This window comes from Manis pentadactyla, chromosome 10, assembly GCF_030020395.1.
Source record: "Manis pentadactyla isolate mManPen7 chromosome 10, mManPen7.hap1, whole genome shotgun sequence".
In the NCBI taxonomy this organism is placed as follows: Eukaryota; Metazoa; Chordata; class Mammalia; order Pholidota; family Manidae; genus Manis; species Manis pentadactyla.
Window position 1 is genome coordinate 58,168,624 of NC_080028.1, and position 15,949 is coordinate 58,184,572.

The 15,949-nt window shown below is 42.3% G+C and overlaps 2 protein-coding genes across 2 annotated transcripts in view; one reads left to right on the forward strand and one right to left on the reverse strand.

The window, feature by feature from the left end:
- Positions 1-10,762, forward strand: part of HMGA2 (high mobility group AT-hook 2) — a 139,844-nt gene extending 129,082 nt beyond the window's left edge. Inside the window, exon 5 of the mRNA XM_057486851.1 lies at positions 6,898-10,762. Within this exon, the coding sequence (XP_057342834.1) occupies positions 6,898-6,945 (48 nt within the window). The 3' untranslated portion in view covers positions 6,946-10,762. The remainder of the gene's footprint in view (positions 1-6,897) is intronic.
- The window catches only part of LLPH (LLP homolog, long-term synaptic facilitation factor), a 183,671-nt gene that overhangs the window by 19,211 nt on the left and 148,511 nt on the right, over positions 1-15,949 (reverse strand). The window lies entirely within an intron of this gene.

The following is a 15,949-nucleotide window of genomic DNA, read 5'->3' on the forward strand; positions in this document are numbered from 1 at the left end:
TTTGGAGCAAAATGAGAGATTTCATTTTGGGACAAGCAAGTTGATGAATTGCAGTCAGCGTCTTGTTCTCAAAGAAGGCATTTTTACTGGGGACTTTTTTAGTCTAGACATACAAAGGAGGAAGGAGGAAGAGGGGAGAGCATTCTCACTCCAACACTCATCTTTTACATGGTACCTTGGCCAATGTAGTAAATAGTTCATCATAAATCAGACTTGCAAATAGTCACTCTGTTACTCACTCAGGGAGCATAGTGATTTATGCTGCCTATGTCTTAAAGAGTGCTGATTTATTTATTTTCCTACTTACGCTCTTTCAAGCTGGTAAAACATTTTGTGGGCCAGTAACTATTTGGTACCAACTGGCAAAACATGAAGAATTATATCAAAGCCCGCCCTGAGTGGCACTGTTTTGTTGTCTAGGAAATGCTTTTTTATTTAACCCCTGACCTCTGACCTTGCAAAGGGAAAAGGAAAAGGAGAGAGCAAAGTAGAAACCAGCTTTTTAACCCCTATAAGAAAGTAGCTCAAGGATACCACAGGACAGGGGTAGGGCAGAGGATGCATATCAAAATGATTATTAACTGTAAATACGTAAAGTCATTAGCTTAGCTAACAGTTGTAATAAAGGAAGAAAGAGCAGCAAGATAAAGTCAGCTGTTACTCAGCAGGAAATGACTGTCTTGTAGAGATGACATAAATTTCTCACAGAAGTGAAAGAACACTACTCAGTTTGGAGCAATACGCAAAACTCCAAAAGGCAAAATTTAGTATTTATGGACTTGACAGATTTCCTATAGGAGTTTTTTTTTAAGTATGATTGTTTTTACCTGTGTGATGGAGTCTGTGGATTGTGCTAAAAATAAAATGGCAATGCCTGCCTGCTTTTCCTATGCAAAAGGACAAAAGTGTCCTTTTGAAAAACACATTGCCCTTCTAGCTTTTCCTCACATTTTGATGTGAGTTAGATAAAAGCCAATTATTTATTCAATATGTAAAGTTTCTTATTATCCAAACATGCTGGTTCAAATTGATATGAATAAATAGTAACTTGTTGTAAAACCTTTATATAAGTAAACTCTTCATGTTTGAATAGAAATATGTTGCTTTGCCCAAGATACTTCCTTTATTTTCAGGAAGTGTTTGCTGGACACTCAAATATATATGGAAAAATTACTTGTTGACTACTATTATTACTGATATTTTCTTAATCTTATTCAAAAGCCCTACCTCAGGATAATGAAAAACATTTGGTGCAAAAATAATTAAAATGCAGAAATGTTTTGTTCCCTGGCAACAAATACAAATCATGCAAAAAATGCATACACATAGAAAACAAGAGAAAAGGTTTCTCCCAGTCTATGCCATCAGGAAACACATCTGGAATATAACCAAAGCACCCTTTAACCTAACCATTTTTAAAAGTGACTTTGCATCAAAACAAGAACATTCCTCAACAGTTCTGAAAAATGTTGAAATAAATTCCCTTCTTCTGAATGTTTCCTTCATGCAAAAATCCTTTTGCTACATCTTTAGCAATTTTTAAAATGTGAGGTTCCTTCAATAAGAATTAGAACCAGCCTGGAAAATTGGTCAAGCTTGTGATCCTCAGAAATTGTGACTTGAAGATCCTGAAACTTTTGCTTAACTTACACATAAAGTGATTTCCCTTATCTGAAAAATGTGACTCCCTTCTGAAGATATTTTTAAATAGCTCTTCATCCCAAGAAAGAAATTCGTAGTTACCTCCATTTGCAATATTTCAGTAATGGAACTCTGATCGAGGGCACAAAGGAGACAAACAGGAGTGCATTTTAGAAATCTAAGATTTCTTATTTTTTTTCTTCTGGAGACATTGTATTTAATAGTTATCTCCTTCTCAACAATTTTTCAGTGAATCACAGGTAAAGAAGTAATCACGGAATGAGTGACTGTAATTAATAATCACAGTTCCACACTATAGTCTTCTGGGATTTTTTGCTCTTTTTGCAAAGTTTTCTCTTGCTTGTCACATTTTTTCTCACACCTGGCTGGGCAGCTAGATGGAAATTATCATTACAAGTCTAACACCGGGAATAAGGCACAGGTTACACAACCCATTGATGCCAGAGCTGGTGCCTCTGGCCAGTGACATCTGGAATAAACATTTTATTACTTTGTACATCCCCCAGTAAGACCTTAAAACTGCCTTTATTAAGTTGATGGTAACACATGCAAAGATAGTCCCAATGCATATATATATTTAAAGATAAAGAGTCAAATAAGGAAAAGATCAGGTACAAATGCCACAAACATCACATCTCCTTTTGAAAAACACATTTTCCTCCTAGCATTTCTGCCAGAATTCCTTGTACTTGCCATATTATACGGTTTATGTATGTTCCATTCAACCTATTTTTTAAAATCTGATACAAAGTTTTCCTAGTTGGAGAAAATAGTTACTTTCTGTTAAGTTAAACTGCCCCAATCCATTTTAAATTAAAATACCTGACAGAGAAATAGAAAAACTCAGCTTTGTGGTCTTGTGGGTCACTTAGCTGCAGATGGAACTTGAAAAATTGTTTTCTGGTCATTGCTGCTGAGGAGGAGAGCCCATTATTTCTATTCTGACAGGACTGGCTGGAGATATTCATGAACGTAAAAACTCTTAAATGTGTCATTCCAAGTCCGGAAGGAGTTGAACATATTAAGATGACAAAAAGAATGTGCTATTAAAGTATAACTGCTCTTTCTAGACTACCAGGTATTTGTAGGTTTATTAGCAAGATAGTTTAAATTACAATTGTATCTTTAGCCTGTAGCATTTTATAATAAACAAGTTGCAGAATTCTTTACAACTAAGAAGTACAGATAAGGACTTATTAAAGCTGACATGGACATCTGTGATTTTTGCAGTCCCTTCTACACATAAAGGGGGGCATCCCTGGTGACCTAAAGTTTGCAGAGAGAATACTTGCATTTCCCAGCTCCATTTAGAACTCACTGGCCTCCCTGCCACTGTAGACCTGCTGTTAGCCTGCATCTGACAATTAAACCCAGAGCTTCAGCTCTTGCGTTCAATCCTAAACCTTCCACCAGAGCACACCCTCACCCATGTCTTTTCGATAAGGTCTATGATTAAACTCTTAAGACATTTTTAAATTGCATCAAGCCTTAGGGGATGAGGGTTGGATATTGAGCTGTATTCTTCCTCCTTTTGAATCGACTAGTGATTTGAATCAACTATACCCACAGGTATATACCGCATGCATTGTGTTGAACCAAACTAAAAGAATGGAGATAAGTATGAAGTACATTTCTAGGTTTTTAGTGGGGTTTTATTTTTCAGGCTTAACCAAAGCAATGAAACAGTTACATTTATTAAATTCCTTTTCTCAGAACAAAATAAAAACTAAGGCAAAATGAGTCCATTTTCCAACAGTCAAAATAAAAATAGAGTTCTCCAACTCTGCCCACTGGCTTTCCCTCTGATCAGTTTCCTGCCAAAAGACTCGCATGTGTCACCCCAGTGAGGCCCAGCCTCGGTTGTCTTCATAAAGGAGCTGCGTGAATGGCTGGGAGCTGTTCAGTGTTTAGAGGTCTTAGTGGCTGGTGCTCATAAAAATGTCACTGTGCACTTCCACTTTGAAAAGTCCTTTTATCTTACATTCCTGGGGCCCCATGCCAACAGTCAGCCTCTTTGAGCAGACTGCTGCTGTTTGGCCTCCCCGCCTCACCGCCTAGCCCCTAACGAGATGTGTGTAACTAACTCTTCACGACAGTGTTTCAGTCTCCTTTTTGCCTCTGAGCTGCTTTTGGGGGGTCCACAAGCTCAGAGGTCCTCCGGCCATAGGTTGCAAACAGGAAGGAATTTAAGTAAATATCTCAAGGTGGAAACTAGCGTCTACCATAAGTGGTGGTGTTTTCTAAGTTACCGAAGAGGATTGAATCTCAGGGGTCCCTACCAACTCCTCTGCTGGGGAAATAAGATTCCCTGGGGACATCAGAGCCAGCTGCAAAATCCCTCCATCCCTGGTTTCTGCCCATACTTCACACCACAGAAAGGCCCCATGGGAGGTCTGGTTAGCCGGGCCACTGAGGGCAGCTGAACATGGGTTTCCATCTTTATTCCTGGCATGGAGGCCTTTGTCTTTTCTTCATTATATGCACACTTTTCTCACAGCACCACACATGTAACAAAGGCCAAGCCATGAAAAGGTGAGAACTGAGGTTTGCACAGGTGAGAAGTGCCACACGCCCCACCAATGTTATCTGCTTGGCAGCCATCCTTGGAGGCTAGCCAGGCAGGCCCATGCCAAGGAGAGAGAGAAAATCATCATTCTGAGCCTGTGAGAGCCACATGACCCTCAAACGTTTAACAGAGTGAGACTCCCACCCTCTGACATCCTGGTTCTGTACCCAGTACTGACAGCTACGAGTAGGATGCCAAGAGCAGGGGAAAGATACATTAATAAAACAACTATCCCTATTGTGTTAAGTAAAGGAAACAATACGAGGTACCATCATTTTCAGCTCAGTTGCGTCTAAGGGACTTAAATAAACTACTTCCGTATCAGGGACTTCAAGAGCTTGAATCAAGCAGTTGCTGGGAATGTTTTGAAAAGCTGATCCTATTCCATCTACTACAAGGTCTTTGTAAGTTCATGGCCTAAAAATTCTATTCCCTTCCGGATTTGGAAATACCTTGGTTTCCAGATAGTGTGGACAAACGGAGCAGTTAGAAATGGAATAATTACAGCTGGGATCCAGCAGGTTTTCCAGCTCTACTGAGTTCTATTAATTTTTTGACTGTGAGAAGGAATCAAGGGTACCTGTCGGCTTTTATGCTGCACGCTGCTTCAGAGTGGGAAGCTGAGCTCACACCTCGTGTCATAACGAGAAGTGAGTCATTTGGGAATGAGTGAAGAGTGTATCTGCCAAACAGCTCAGTGACTTTCTGGAATTTAAATATTCAGTGGAAAGACGAGGTCATAGGGCAGCTGAACCTTGGCTTGCCTCTCTTCCGTCTGTCTGTGGCTTTGATCATGCTACATCCTCTGTCGCGGCCAGGACTCCATAGAGAATCTCAGGGTCACGGCCTGTTGCCTATCAAGAGGTATAAACCTGCTGCTTACATATGTGAAGCCCTCAGTTTGGGGACTGGAAGCAGAGAGGAGGTAGCTTCATACGTACCATATTTCCCACATAACCCAAAGCAGACTAAACAAAACTGGTGTGAAATCTCATGACTTGATGCTGCTCTGGTTATATTTCTTAAGCTGTAATCCATTCATTTGTATGTGTGTTTATTCCCAGGATTTACAGCTTTCTCAGTCTTTTGGGGGAGAGAATGTTTGAAACCTTTTGCAAAGAGTTTTCAGTAAGCAGGGGCCTGTGATTAAAGCCCAGGACAGAGTGTGTGAATGTGTGTGTGTGTGTGTGTGCATTCATGTGAGTGTTTGAGTGCTCATTTATGTGGGCTTTTTTTCTTCCCATTTGCTGCTTTTACGCAAACGCGTCACACATGGTAGCATTTAGGAGCCCCTTCACAGCTGAAGTGTTTCAAACACTAATGAATGGAAGTTTGGTCATATAATGCAGACAAGCTTTAAGGCATGCTTTACTGAATGGTGTACTGTAGTGACCTGGGAAAGGAAGAGAGGAATAAATTGTGTCAGCTAGCCACCCAGACAAAATGAAGCCATGTGGAAAATCAAATCTATTAAAGTATGAAGACTGTTATAAGCTGTTTTAAGCTGGCCATTCTTAAAGGGGCTCCGTTTGCTGCAGGAGTAAATGTTTACCTCTTCTCCCAGATCTTTTTCACATGCCATCTTATGAGAGAGTGTGCAGCATTTGATAAAAATCATCCTCTCACTAACGACACTTTTATCAGAAATGTTTATTGTCTCCGCTTTACCACCCATGTCCTGAAAGGTACTGCACATTTGTTAAATAAGCAAAAGGGAAGAGAACTGTGCAGCTTAAGCCAGCTTGCGGAAACTCCGACAAATTCCAGAGCCATAAGGAATCAGAGAAAGGAAAAGAGAAGGAGGAATTAGATTTATATGAAGAGGAAGCCCTGCAAAAACATATATATTAGATTTTCTCTGCTTGGCCAGCCCACCATTAAATGTTTGGTCAATGTGGATTTAGTGTTGAGATTGAGCAGCTATGCCAAACTTTGGTCATTGTCTTAAAATGTGCTTTAATAAATACAAGAAGGAAATCAACTTGGAAAGGAAGTTAGCAGTCAGCCCTGGCAGCCCTTTCTCAGGCTTGGTTCTGAGCTTACGCTGCCTCTGCCTGGTAGTGTGGTGACCACACACAGGTTCTGGCTCCCGTCCTGACTAGGCCAGAATCCTGGCCCTACGTCCCCTGTAACTTTGGGTATTTTACTGGCTGTGCCTTGATTTTTTTTTTCTTCTGTAAAATAGGAATAGCAACAGACAATCCCTAAAAGCATATAGCAAACTCCTTAAAAGCATCAGCTCTTACTCCCATTATCTTGCAGGACAGATTTATTAAGAAAGGATCCCCTTGACTTTATTTTCTTCCTTGTACATGAGTTTCTAAACTGATGACTGGCATGCTGTCAGGAAAAATTTATCCATTTCATGTTTACTTTAATTGGTGAGCAAGCTTACACTGGCCTGACATTCTCTGGACTGCAAACAATTGAATTTGCTGACCAGCCACCATGATGTCAGGCCTTAGGTCCACAGTTGGCTAATGACTGCTTTGGGAAAAAACAACACCTTGATTCCTCAATTACAGTTTAAGAAGCCCTGGGGATGAGGGGCTTGCCAATCATCTGCATCCTCTTTTGAAGCAAGCTTAGTGTGCTGGGGAAACAGGTCGTGAACTGTTGGTTAAGAACAGCCCGCACAGTATGACGGTTATGCCCTTTGTGTGTTCCAGGAGGAGACTGAAGAGACATCCTCACAAGAGTCCGCCGAAGAGGATTAGGGGGCGCCAAATTCGATTTCTACCTCAGCAGCAGTTGGATCTTTCGAAGGGAGAAGACACTGCAGTGACCACTTACTCTCTTGTCGCCGTGGTCTTTCCACCTTCATCTGGGCGGGGCAGGGCGGGGCGGGGGCGGGGCGGGAGTGGGGGGGGAGAAATCACATAACCTTAAAAAGGACTATATTAATCACTTTCTTTGTAATCCCTTCACAGTTCCAGGTTTAGTGAAAAACTGCTGTAAACACAGGGGACACAGTTTAACAATGCAACTTCTAATTACTATCTTCTTTTTTCTTAACCTACTAATAGTTTGTTGATCTGATGAGCAAGAGCAGGTGGGTTTGAAAAACTCTGAACCGGGTTTAGTCAATCACTGCGTTGCATGCAAACAAGAAACGTGTCGCACTCGTGACACCGGGCATTCATATTGGAAAGGCGTAGTGTATAACACTGCGTCCACCTCAGACACCACCCAGCCTGCTCGCAGTAGTGAAGCTTCTGTTTAGAACACCAAAGATAGGACTAGCGTCTACTTCTTTCTTTTTCGTATAATCTTGTAGACACTTGATTTTTTAACTTTTATTTCTAAATGAGACGAAACGCTGATGTATCCTTTCATTCAGCTAACACACCATAAAAGGTTATGTTCGTTTTTCAAAAAGGGAATTAGCAAACAAATATTGCCAACTCCTATATTTATGGATACCACACATATCAGCAGGAGTAATAAATTTACCCAGAGCCCTCATTTTCAGGAAAACACTCATCCGGGTGGAATCTACTTCCTACAGAGCCAAATGCCATTTAGCAATAAATCACACTTGTCAGCCTCAAAGCATTTAAGGAACCTAGACAAGTAAAATTGTTCTCTATGTACTTTAATGAAAAGGTACAACAGAGTAATGCATGATGAACTCACCTGAATTAGGAGGTGAGAGGAGCGAAATCTAAATTTATTTTGCTGTAGTTACACTATAATTTAAAAAACAAAACAAAGCAGTTTCTCTCTCTCCACTGTGTATCAGTTTCCGTGAAAGACCGAAATACCACTTACCTCAGATTAAGCTTATGTATTACTTCCAGTAATACGTTTTGACATAGGATGGTTGACTGAGGTGCTCTACTTTGGCTTCAGTTCACCATCTCTTCATTCAAACTGCACTTTTAGCCAGAGATGCAATATATGCCCACTATTCAATACTACCTCTGAATGTTACAATGAATTTACAGTCTATTACTTATTACATGCTGCTATACACAGGCAATGTAAGAAAATCTGAATGGATAGGTGAGGCTTGTCATCCATAGCTCTTTTTGTACACTTACAGTGAAAGAGGCAGTCTCCTTACTGTGTTTCAGCATGGCTATGTATTTTTCTATTTTTTGTTTAATCAGAATTTTGCAAATACTTGTTTCAGCTTCTCTGCCAGATTTCTACATTAACTTGAATATTTTTTTAACCAAGTCGCTCCTAGGTTCTTAAGGATAATTTTCCTCAATCACACTACACATCACACAAAATCTGACTGTAATGTTTAACTATTATCCTCCAAGTTTGTACCTCAAATGAATTGTTTAAAAGCAATGGACTAATTGACTTGCAAAGAACTACCTCCAGACCTCAAAAGGAATGAACTTGTTACAGAAACATTCATTTCTGTCAGTGTTTGAAATAGTTCGAACTGCAGCTATCCCTCATCAGAACTATTTTTGTAAGAGATGTTTGCTAGAAAGGAACACATTTTTACATACTTTCACAAATAAAGAAATGAAATAAAGCCAACCTTCAAAGAAACTTGAAGCTTTGTAGGAGAGATGCAACAAGCTCAGCTTTTGCAGGATGCAATCAAAAATAGGTGTTTGTGAGAGTAGTTGACTATGAGAAGATGCTTGACAGATATTTTCCTGTGTTTTATACAAATGTGATTTTTGTAATATGTCTCGACCAGATTTATTTTAAACGCTTCTTATGTAGAGTTTTTATTCCCTTCTCTCCTAGTGAGTGTGCTGACTTTTTAACATGGTATTATCAACTGGGCCAGGAGGTAGTTTCTCATGACGGCTTGTGTCAGGATGGCTGTCAGTTACTGAAGCCCCATGAACCTCAAAACCATCTCTCTTCCAGCCACTTCAGGGAGGTACTCTCAAAGGCCACATACCTCTCTGAGACTGGCAGATCGCTCACTGTTGTGAACCACCAAAGGAGCTACGGAGAGAATTAAAACTCAACAGTACTGTTAACTGTGCATTAGATAAGCAAATGAACAGTGGCTCCTAAAAAGAAAAGTCCCATTCCATATCTTTGGTTGGGCCTTTCTGAAACCTCATTGGCCAGCTCATAAAACTGCAGCGGTTGCTCATGTTGGCCAGACTCAGAGCACCGAGCAATTTCCATCTCTGATGAAGTTACTCTTTTATTTTCTATACGTTGTACAATCAAAACACACTACTACCTCTTAAGCCCCAGTATACCTCATTTTTCATACTGAAAAAAAAGCTTGTGGCCAATGGAACAGTAAGAACATCATAAAATTTTTATATATATAGTTTATTTTTGTGGGAGATAAATTTTATAGGACTGTTCTTTGCTGTTGTTGGTCTCGGCTAAGTAAGACTGGACATTTAACTTTTCTACCATTTCTGCAAGTTAGGTATGTTTGCAGGAGAAAAGTATCAAGACGTTTAACTGCCATTGACTTTCTCGCTGTTCCTTCAGGTTGTCCTCTAACCTTATTCTTTGTTCTTCATGTAGAATTGCTGTCTATGATTGTACTTTGAATTGCTTGCTTATTGAAAATATTTCTTTAGTGGATTATCACTGTCTGTTCTACACAATAAACATAACAGCCTCTGTGATCCCCATGCGTTTTGATTTCTACCCTTTGTCATAACTCCGTGAAATGAGTAATAAAGTTTGGTCAAAGCAGGTCATGAAGAGAGACAGTCACAAGTCATTTTGTGGTCCACCTCCCACATACTGGGCACCCATACCTCTACAGACACAGACATTACCTCTTAAAGTATCGTGCTTAAGTCAGCTGACCTAAATTCACCTTTTATGGTCTGACATTTAATTCTACAAAGATGACCTTTGAAGAATTGTAAAGGAAGAATAGGCTATAGTTGCAAACTAGAGTTTCTTCCTGAGTCTGGCATCTACAAAGTTTGTAAGGGAAGAAACTGATATACCAGGTATCTTTCAAGTAGACTTGCAGAGAGATCCAAAAGTTTGGTGAAAAGAAAAAGATATGAAAGGCCCAAAGTTTCTGCTATATAGGAGTCTTATTTTATAAAAGCCACAAGCAGAGTCAGATTTGTTCTGTCAAATTCAAGATCATCTTTACACCTCTATTGCCAATTATGAGTAAATTCAGGATTTTTAGAAAACTAATAAAATCTTCTGTTTTTGCTGCCACCATTGTCACTAAACTCCTTCATTTAGCTTCTTAGGAAGGACTTACCCATATTAAAACATCTGTCGGGAAACTTACTGTCAAATTTATTACTTCCCTCCTTCATTCATTGATTTTCACAGCTGATATTTTCTGAGTGCCTACTTTGTGCTAAGCCCCAGGACAGGAGGCCCTTCAAAACATTACCTCCTTGGGGAAAACTATGCAGGTGCAGAAAGACAGGCAGCATGCAGAAACAGCTAAGTAAATTGTTTAGGCAACAAGTTGCAAGAATGCAGAGAAGGGAAAGCCATTTCCTGCTGGAGTAGATCATTAATTCAACCTCCTAATAGAGAGACAGGCTAACTATATATAATAGGACCCGTATTTAGTCTTTTCATTTTTATTAATACAGAAAAGCACATAAGAAGAAATAACTTCTTGAAAATGAAAATAAACAAACCAAGAGAGAATCTTTGGCTTGGAAAACAAAGAGTAAGGATATATGATGTCCAGAATAGGGTAAGTAGATGAATAGGATGAACATTTTTTAACCATAGTTTGGAGTTGATACTCACTAAATTATCACTGAATTAAATTTTCATTTTTATTTTAGGAAAATCAAACAATTGCTTTCACACAAACAGTACACTTATCAAAGTTATTCAGTTAGGAAATCTTTTAAGTTTCAACCTAAGTTCAAAGAGGGTGTCCCCAAAAAACCAACCGATGTGTTCAAATAATGGCAGAGTCTCTAGTGTGAATATTGTTTGGGGCAATGAAGGTGAGACTTCATTCTTCCCCCACAAAGAGCCAAAAACCTCTCATGAGGGAGCTGGAACTGAAAGAAAGCTGTGTAAACAAAACCCTACTGAGTTACCCTGAAGGGGGTTGGAGGCATCCTGAACTCTGCCAACACCAGGGACAAAATGCAGGCCCTCCCACAAAAGGGCTTTAAAAGCGTCACCACCAGACAGAGGCCTGGGGCTCCATGGACAAAGTCTCAGCCAGTGTAGCATTTCTTATTAGGGGCAGGTGGGAGGGGGAGGTCAACAGGTCCAGGGGTACTCAACTCTGGGAAATTCAGGAATGGTAAGTGGTTTAGGAGTATGCGCAGTAATAAAAACAACTAAAGAATGGATAACATTCCAGGCCATGGGACATGATACAAACTCAGACTAGATTAGTAAATGAAGGAAACTTCGGAAAAGTGAAGCAGTCAGAAGCCAAGAGTGGAGAAGCGGGAAGAATTGATGTGCTTCTTATTAAGTTACATTTTACATGGGATGACTTTTTATTGAAAAGACCAATTCATAGAGTTAGGTAAGGTCATCCCTGAGCAATTATTCTTTGGATCTAGGAAATCTGTCCTAAAAGCAGGGACAGAAGTCAAAAAAAATCAAAATGATTCGTGAAATATGGAATGCAGAAAGAATAATGACCAATGAGTCAAGAGGCAACAAAAGTGGCCTACACCCTAGTCAGTTCAGCCATCTGTAAGACTTGCTTTCTCTTCCTTACTCTCTCTTCCTCCCTCCCCCTCTGCATTCAGGACTCCACCCATGCTAAGCCCGCCATGCTTCTGTTCCACCCTCATATCGAGTCCCAGTTATAGCCAATGGGAAAATGCCTCATGTCACTGAGCAACACTCCGCTTTGTATCCAGTTTTCAATCGTTGGGTTCTGATCCTCTGCCTCTGATACTGATTCACAACCTTGATAACCATCCTCCAGCCCATTTATCCAGGGCTAAGTCCTTGCCTGACTCAAGCCAGCCTTCCCAGGGCCCTCATCCTGCCCCTGTACTTCAACCAACCCTGGGGCCAACCCCTTGTGAGCTACTAGTCGCATCTCCCTTTCTCCTCCCATCGATGACCTAACACTTTTGGATTTCACCTGTTTTGTGGCTGCCCAAATCCCAGATTAAGCATACATTCTTGGAAACACAGCATTTGAAAACACTCCTTTGCCAGAACTTAGATGGTTGAGGTACTCACCCTGGGAGAAACTTGATGTGGGAGGAGAATGGTAGACCCCCATGTAGCTCTACTAGTCTGTGCCCCTGAGAACCTAGAGAGATGGGAAGAAAGAGGAGCTCTCAAAGGCACTACCACAACTTTTCCCTGAATGCTGCAGACCTCAGAAGCCCCATTGTTGGCGGGGTTTGCTGCTCAGCTGGGCATGTCAGCCATGTAAGCAACCTGAGGAAGAGGAGCTGCCATTTAAGCAGCAACACTCCATGAGACACAGTTAATTTCAGTTAATATTGACATTCTTCTGGTTCACTCCCTTTTCAAAACTAGCAATGACTAATGTCCAGGAGTACTGGATAAGACATCCCATTGCACCATGTGGTGCAAAAGGTGTGGACTTTGGAACCAGACAGCCTGGGTTTGAATCCTGGCTCTGCCACTAACTAGCTGGGAGACCTCGGGCAAGTCACCATCCTGGGATCCATTCTGGCTGCAGGGTGGACTTAAAGCTAACATTTTTTTCCCTCTAGCTTCTATCATTATTTGATCTTGGCACACAGGGCTATCCACAGATCATGGTCAAAAAAGGTATCAGAGTTTTCCTGGTTACACATTCCATGCACGGAAATCATTAATATATATACAGACTGCTTATTCCCATTGTGTTTTGCACTGTGTTTGATCTCAGTGGATTGAGTTCCTAAAGGGAACCACTCCTGAAAAATCAGCAAAATGAAAACCTCCTCCATTGCAGTGACAGTCTTAGGGCGTCCTGATGCCCCGCAGCTTCATTTGCTTAGAGTGACACTCACTTCCTGCCATTTCATCCAGCCCTTGGCCCTCTTTGCTCCAGGCTTCTGATTTCAGCCTTGGTGGAAAGTATCACAGAGTTGGGGCAGCAATCTTCTTCGTGGTCTCCCTCCCCCTGCCGTACAGCACCTGGCTCCTGTTGTTCCTTCGGATTCCAGGCTCTAGCTGTAGCCCTCCCACCCAAAGGACCTAAACTAAACGTGCCTCTTCAGCCAGTCTTTGCACCTCATCTTCTCCCCTACATTCCTTAGGCAGCCCAACTTCCTCCTCCACTGAATGCTATATCCCCTTAGGGTTCCCTTTGTTACCTAAGCATAGTCTTCTTGGACCAGGAATAACTGACTACTTAGTGGAATACTAGAGGAGAAAAGGGGAGTCGAGTAAACAAAGAGAAGGATTTCTCCTGTTGTCGGGTTTCCCTGGTGACTGGTCAGACCGAGGATGAGAAGAGGGGGCTGTATCCGGGGCCTCACCTACACTGCTATATCCTCAGCTCAACTCTGCAGATGAATGGCTGTGGGCCCCTGCAACTGCAAAGAACATAACCCGGGTTAAAATGGTGTACAGAAAATATTAGCTGATGTAATTGAGAAGTCTGGGATACTAGAATTCTAGGCATGATTTGATCCAGGGTCCCAAAGCATGTGTCCAGGAGCCTGATTTTATAGCCTTCAGCCCAGCATTTCTCTTTCTTGGGTTCAGTGTCAGAGAGGTTCTTCTCTAGTGGTGACAAGGTAGCTGCTGGAAGTCCCAAACACACCTCCTCTTGGCATAGCGATCTCCACAGAAAGATGGTTTGGTTTGCTTTTCCAATATTTCCAGCAAAACCTTGGGGTTGGATATTTTGAGGCAGACATGGATCATAGGCCCGTCATTGTACCAACCGTTCTGGCCAGATGTGGATCACGAATCCGTCCCCAGAGCCAGTCCAGGAGGGGGCACCTCCGTAAGGGGGTGGAGGGGGAAGAGGAGGGCCAGCCCTGTGTGAAACACGAAATGGGCGGATGCCCCAAAGAAAAATCCAAGCACACTTCCAGAAGGGAAAACGGAGAGGGGGACAGACGAGGGCTGCCTGCTACAATGGTGTCGCCAGCAGGGCTGACTGGATAACCAGAAAACAAGGCTGCTGAGAGCCACACACTTTATCACCAGCGTGAGGAGAAGACTAATACCCGGCTGGCAGTGGACTTCACAGGGCAAGAAAGAAGATTTGTTTTAAGGCACTGAGATGCTGTTTCTCACCACGACACAATCTAGCCAATTTTGCCTGGGACCAACAGCGGCAGCTCTTTTGCACCCTTATTTTTCACTTACGAGGCTTTTCTTTTTTTATAAATTTCTTTTCTTTTCATCTGCAGCCCCATGCTAGGTGATACAGCAGGTATTACTGCTATGAGGATGATGATGATGATACACACTTTACAGATGGGTTAACTGACGCCCAGAGCGCATAAGTGACTGGCGGGGGGAGACAGAGCTGGTAAATGGCGGAGCAGAATGTATTCTCAGGTCCCCTGACTCTACTTCCGCATTCTCTCCTCTAGGCTGATACACATTCCTAGAAGATCCTAGGCAATCATTGTGAGGTATAAGCCTTCTCGTGGGTGCACATCCCTGACATACTTAGTTCTTGCTTCCCAGGCTCAAGGTGGGTTTGCCGAGCCGGTCGTGTAGGGGACAGCTGTGACCCTGGCGCTCAGCCTCAGAGCCTGTATTCCCACAACCGGAACTCTTCCTTTGCATTGCAGAGCATCTGAACCCGGCTATTTATCCCACTTACCAATCCAAGAACATACTTTAGAAGAATATGTGCTCTAACAGATTCAAGGAATTATCAAAACCACAGCAAGCAAACTGGCTGTAGGACCCAGAACATTCTGCGGGGCCACCAGAGTTGAAAGTCTTATTCCTTATCTTATGTAAAGGCACCAAATCTGTAGGCTCAACACGTTCCCTGTGGCCCTGTACTCTTAAATCAGGCACCCCGCAGGCTGATATATGGCCATTATTTACTACAATGGGATACATTTAGTCATAAAACAATTATGCTTAGCCTAATCCCCAGCTGATTTAATACTGTCATGGAAAATAAAACCTACAATTCAACCAGCTAATGAAAATGGGATATTTTCACCAATTCACAGGTATGTTGTACAGCCTGCTCAGCTGTTGCAGAAGTCAGCTCTACAAAGCTGAGCTGTGCAAATACCTCTTAACTGGGGCTCTCCCTCCACCTCGTTGCCACTACTGCCGGCAAACCGCTGTCACGCTTGGGTGCTCTTGCCCCTCTTCAGTTCTTCTCTACCCACAGCAAGGGAGGGCATTCTGAACACACATCCGGTCACAGATCAAATGCTGTCAGATAAAATTCAGAATCTCTCCAGTGGCCCGAGGAGTGTAGCACAGTCTGGCTCCTGCTCCCTCTCCAGCCTGAGCTCTCCCAGCCTTCCTCGCTCTCTGCCCTCTCACCTCAGAGGCCTTCCTAGGACGCCTGTGAGGGCACTGTTCTCCACCTGAGTTCCTTCCCTCCTCCCAGCCCCTCTTCCACCCTAGCAAACCAACCCCTTGTTCTTCAACTCTCAGTGTCAGTGCTTCTCTATGTACCATCTCTGCCTTTCTCCCTGCTCACGTCCTCACCTCTGCACTGTCAGGTCCCCGGCTGTGAATTCTCCTGTAACACTCCGGACTGCCCCCTGGCAGCAGTCATGCATTACTCTAAGTGTGATGTGTCCCTGGTGCCACAAGAGGGAAGACCTGTCCTGCCACCCTTGTACCCCAGCACCTGGCCCAGTACTGGCCACAGTAGCCTCTCCATTAGTGCTTGAATGT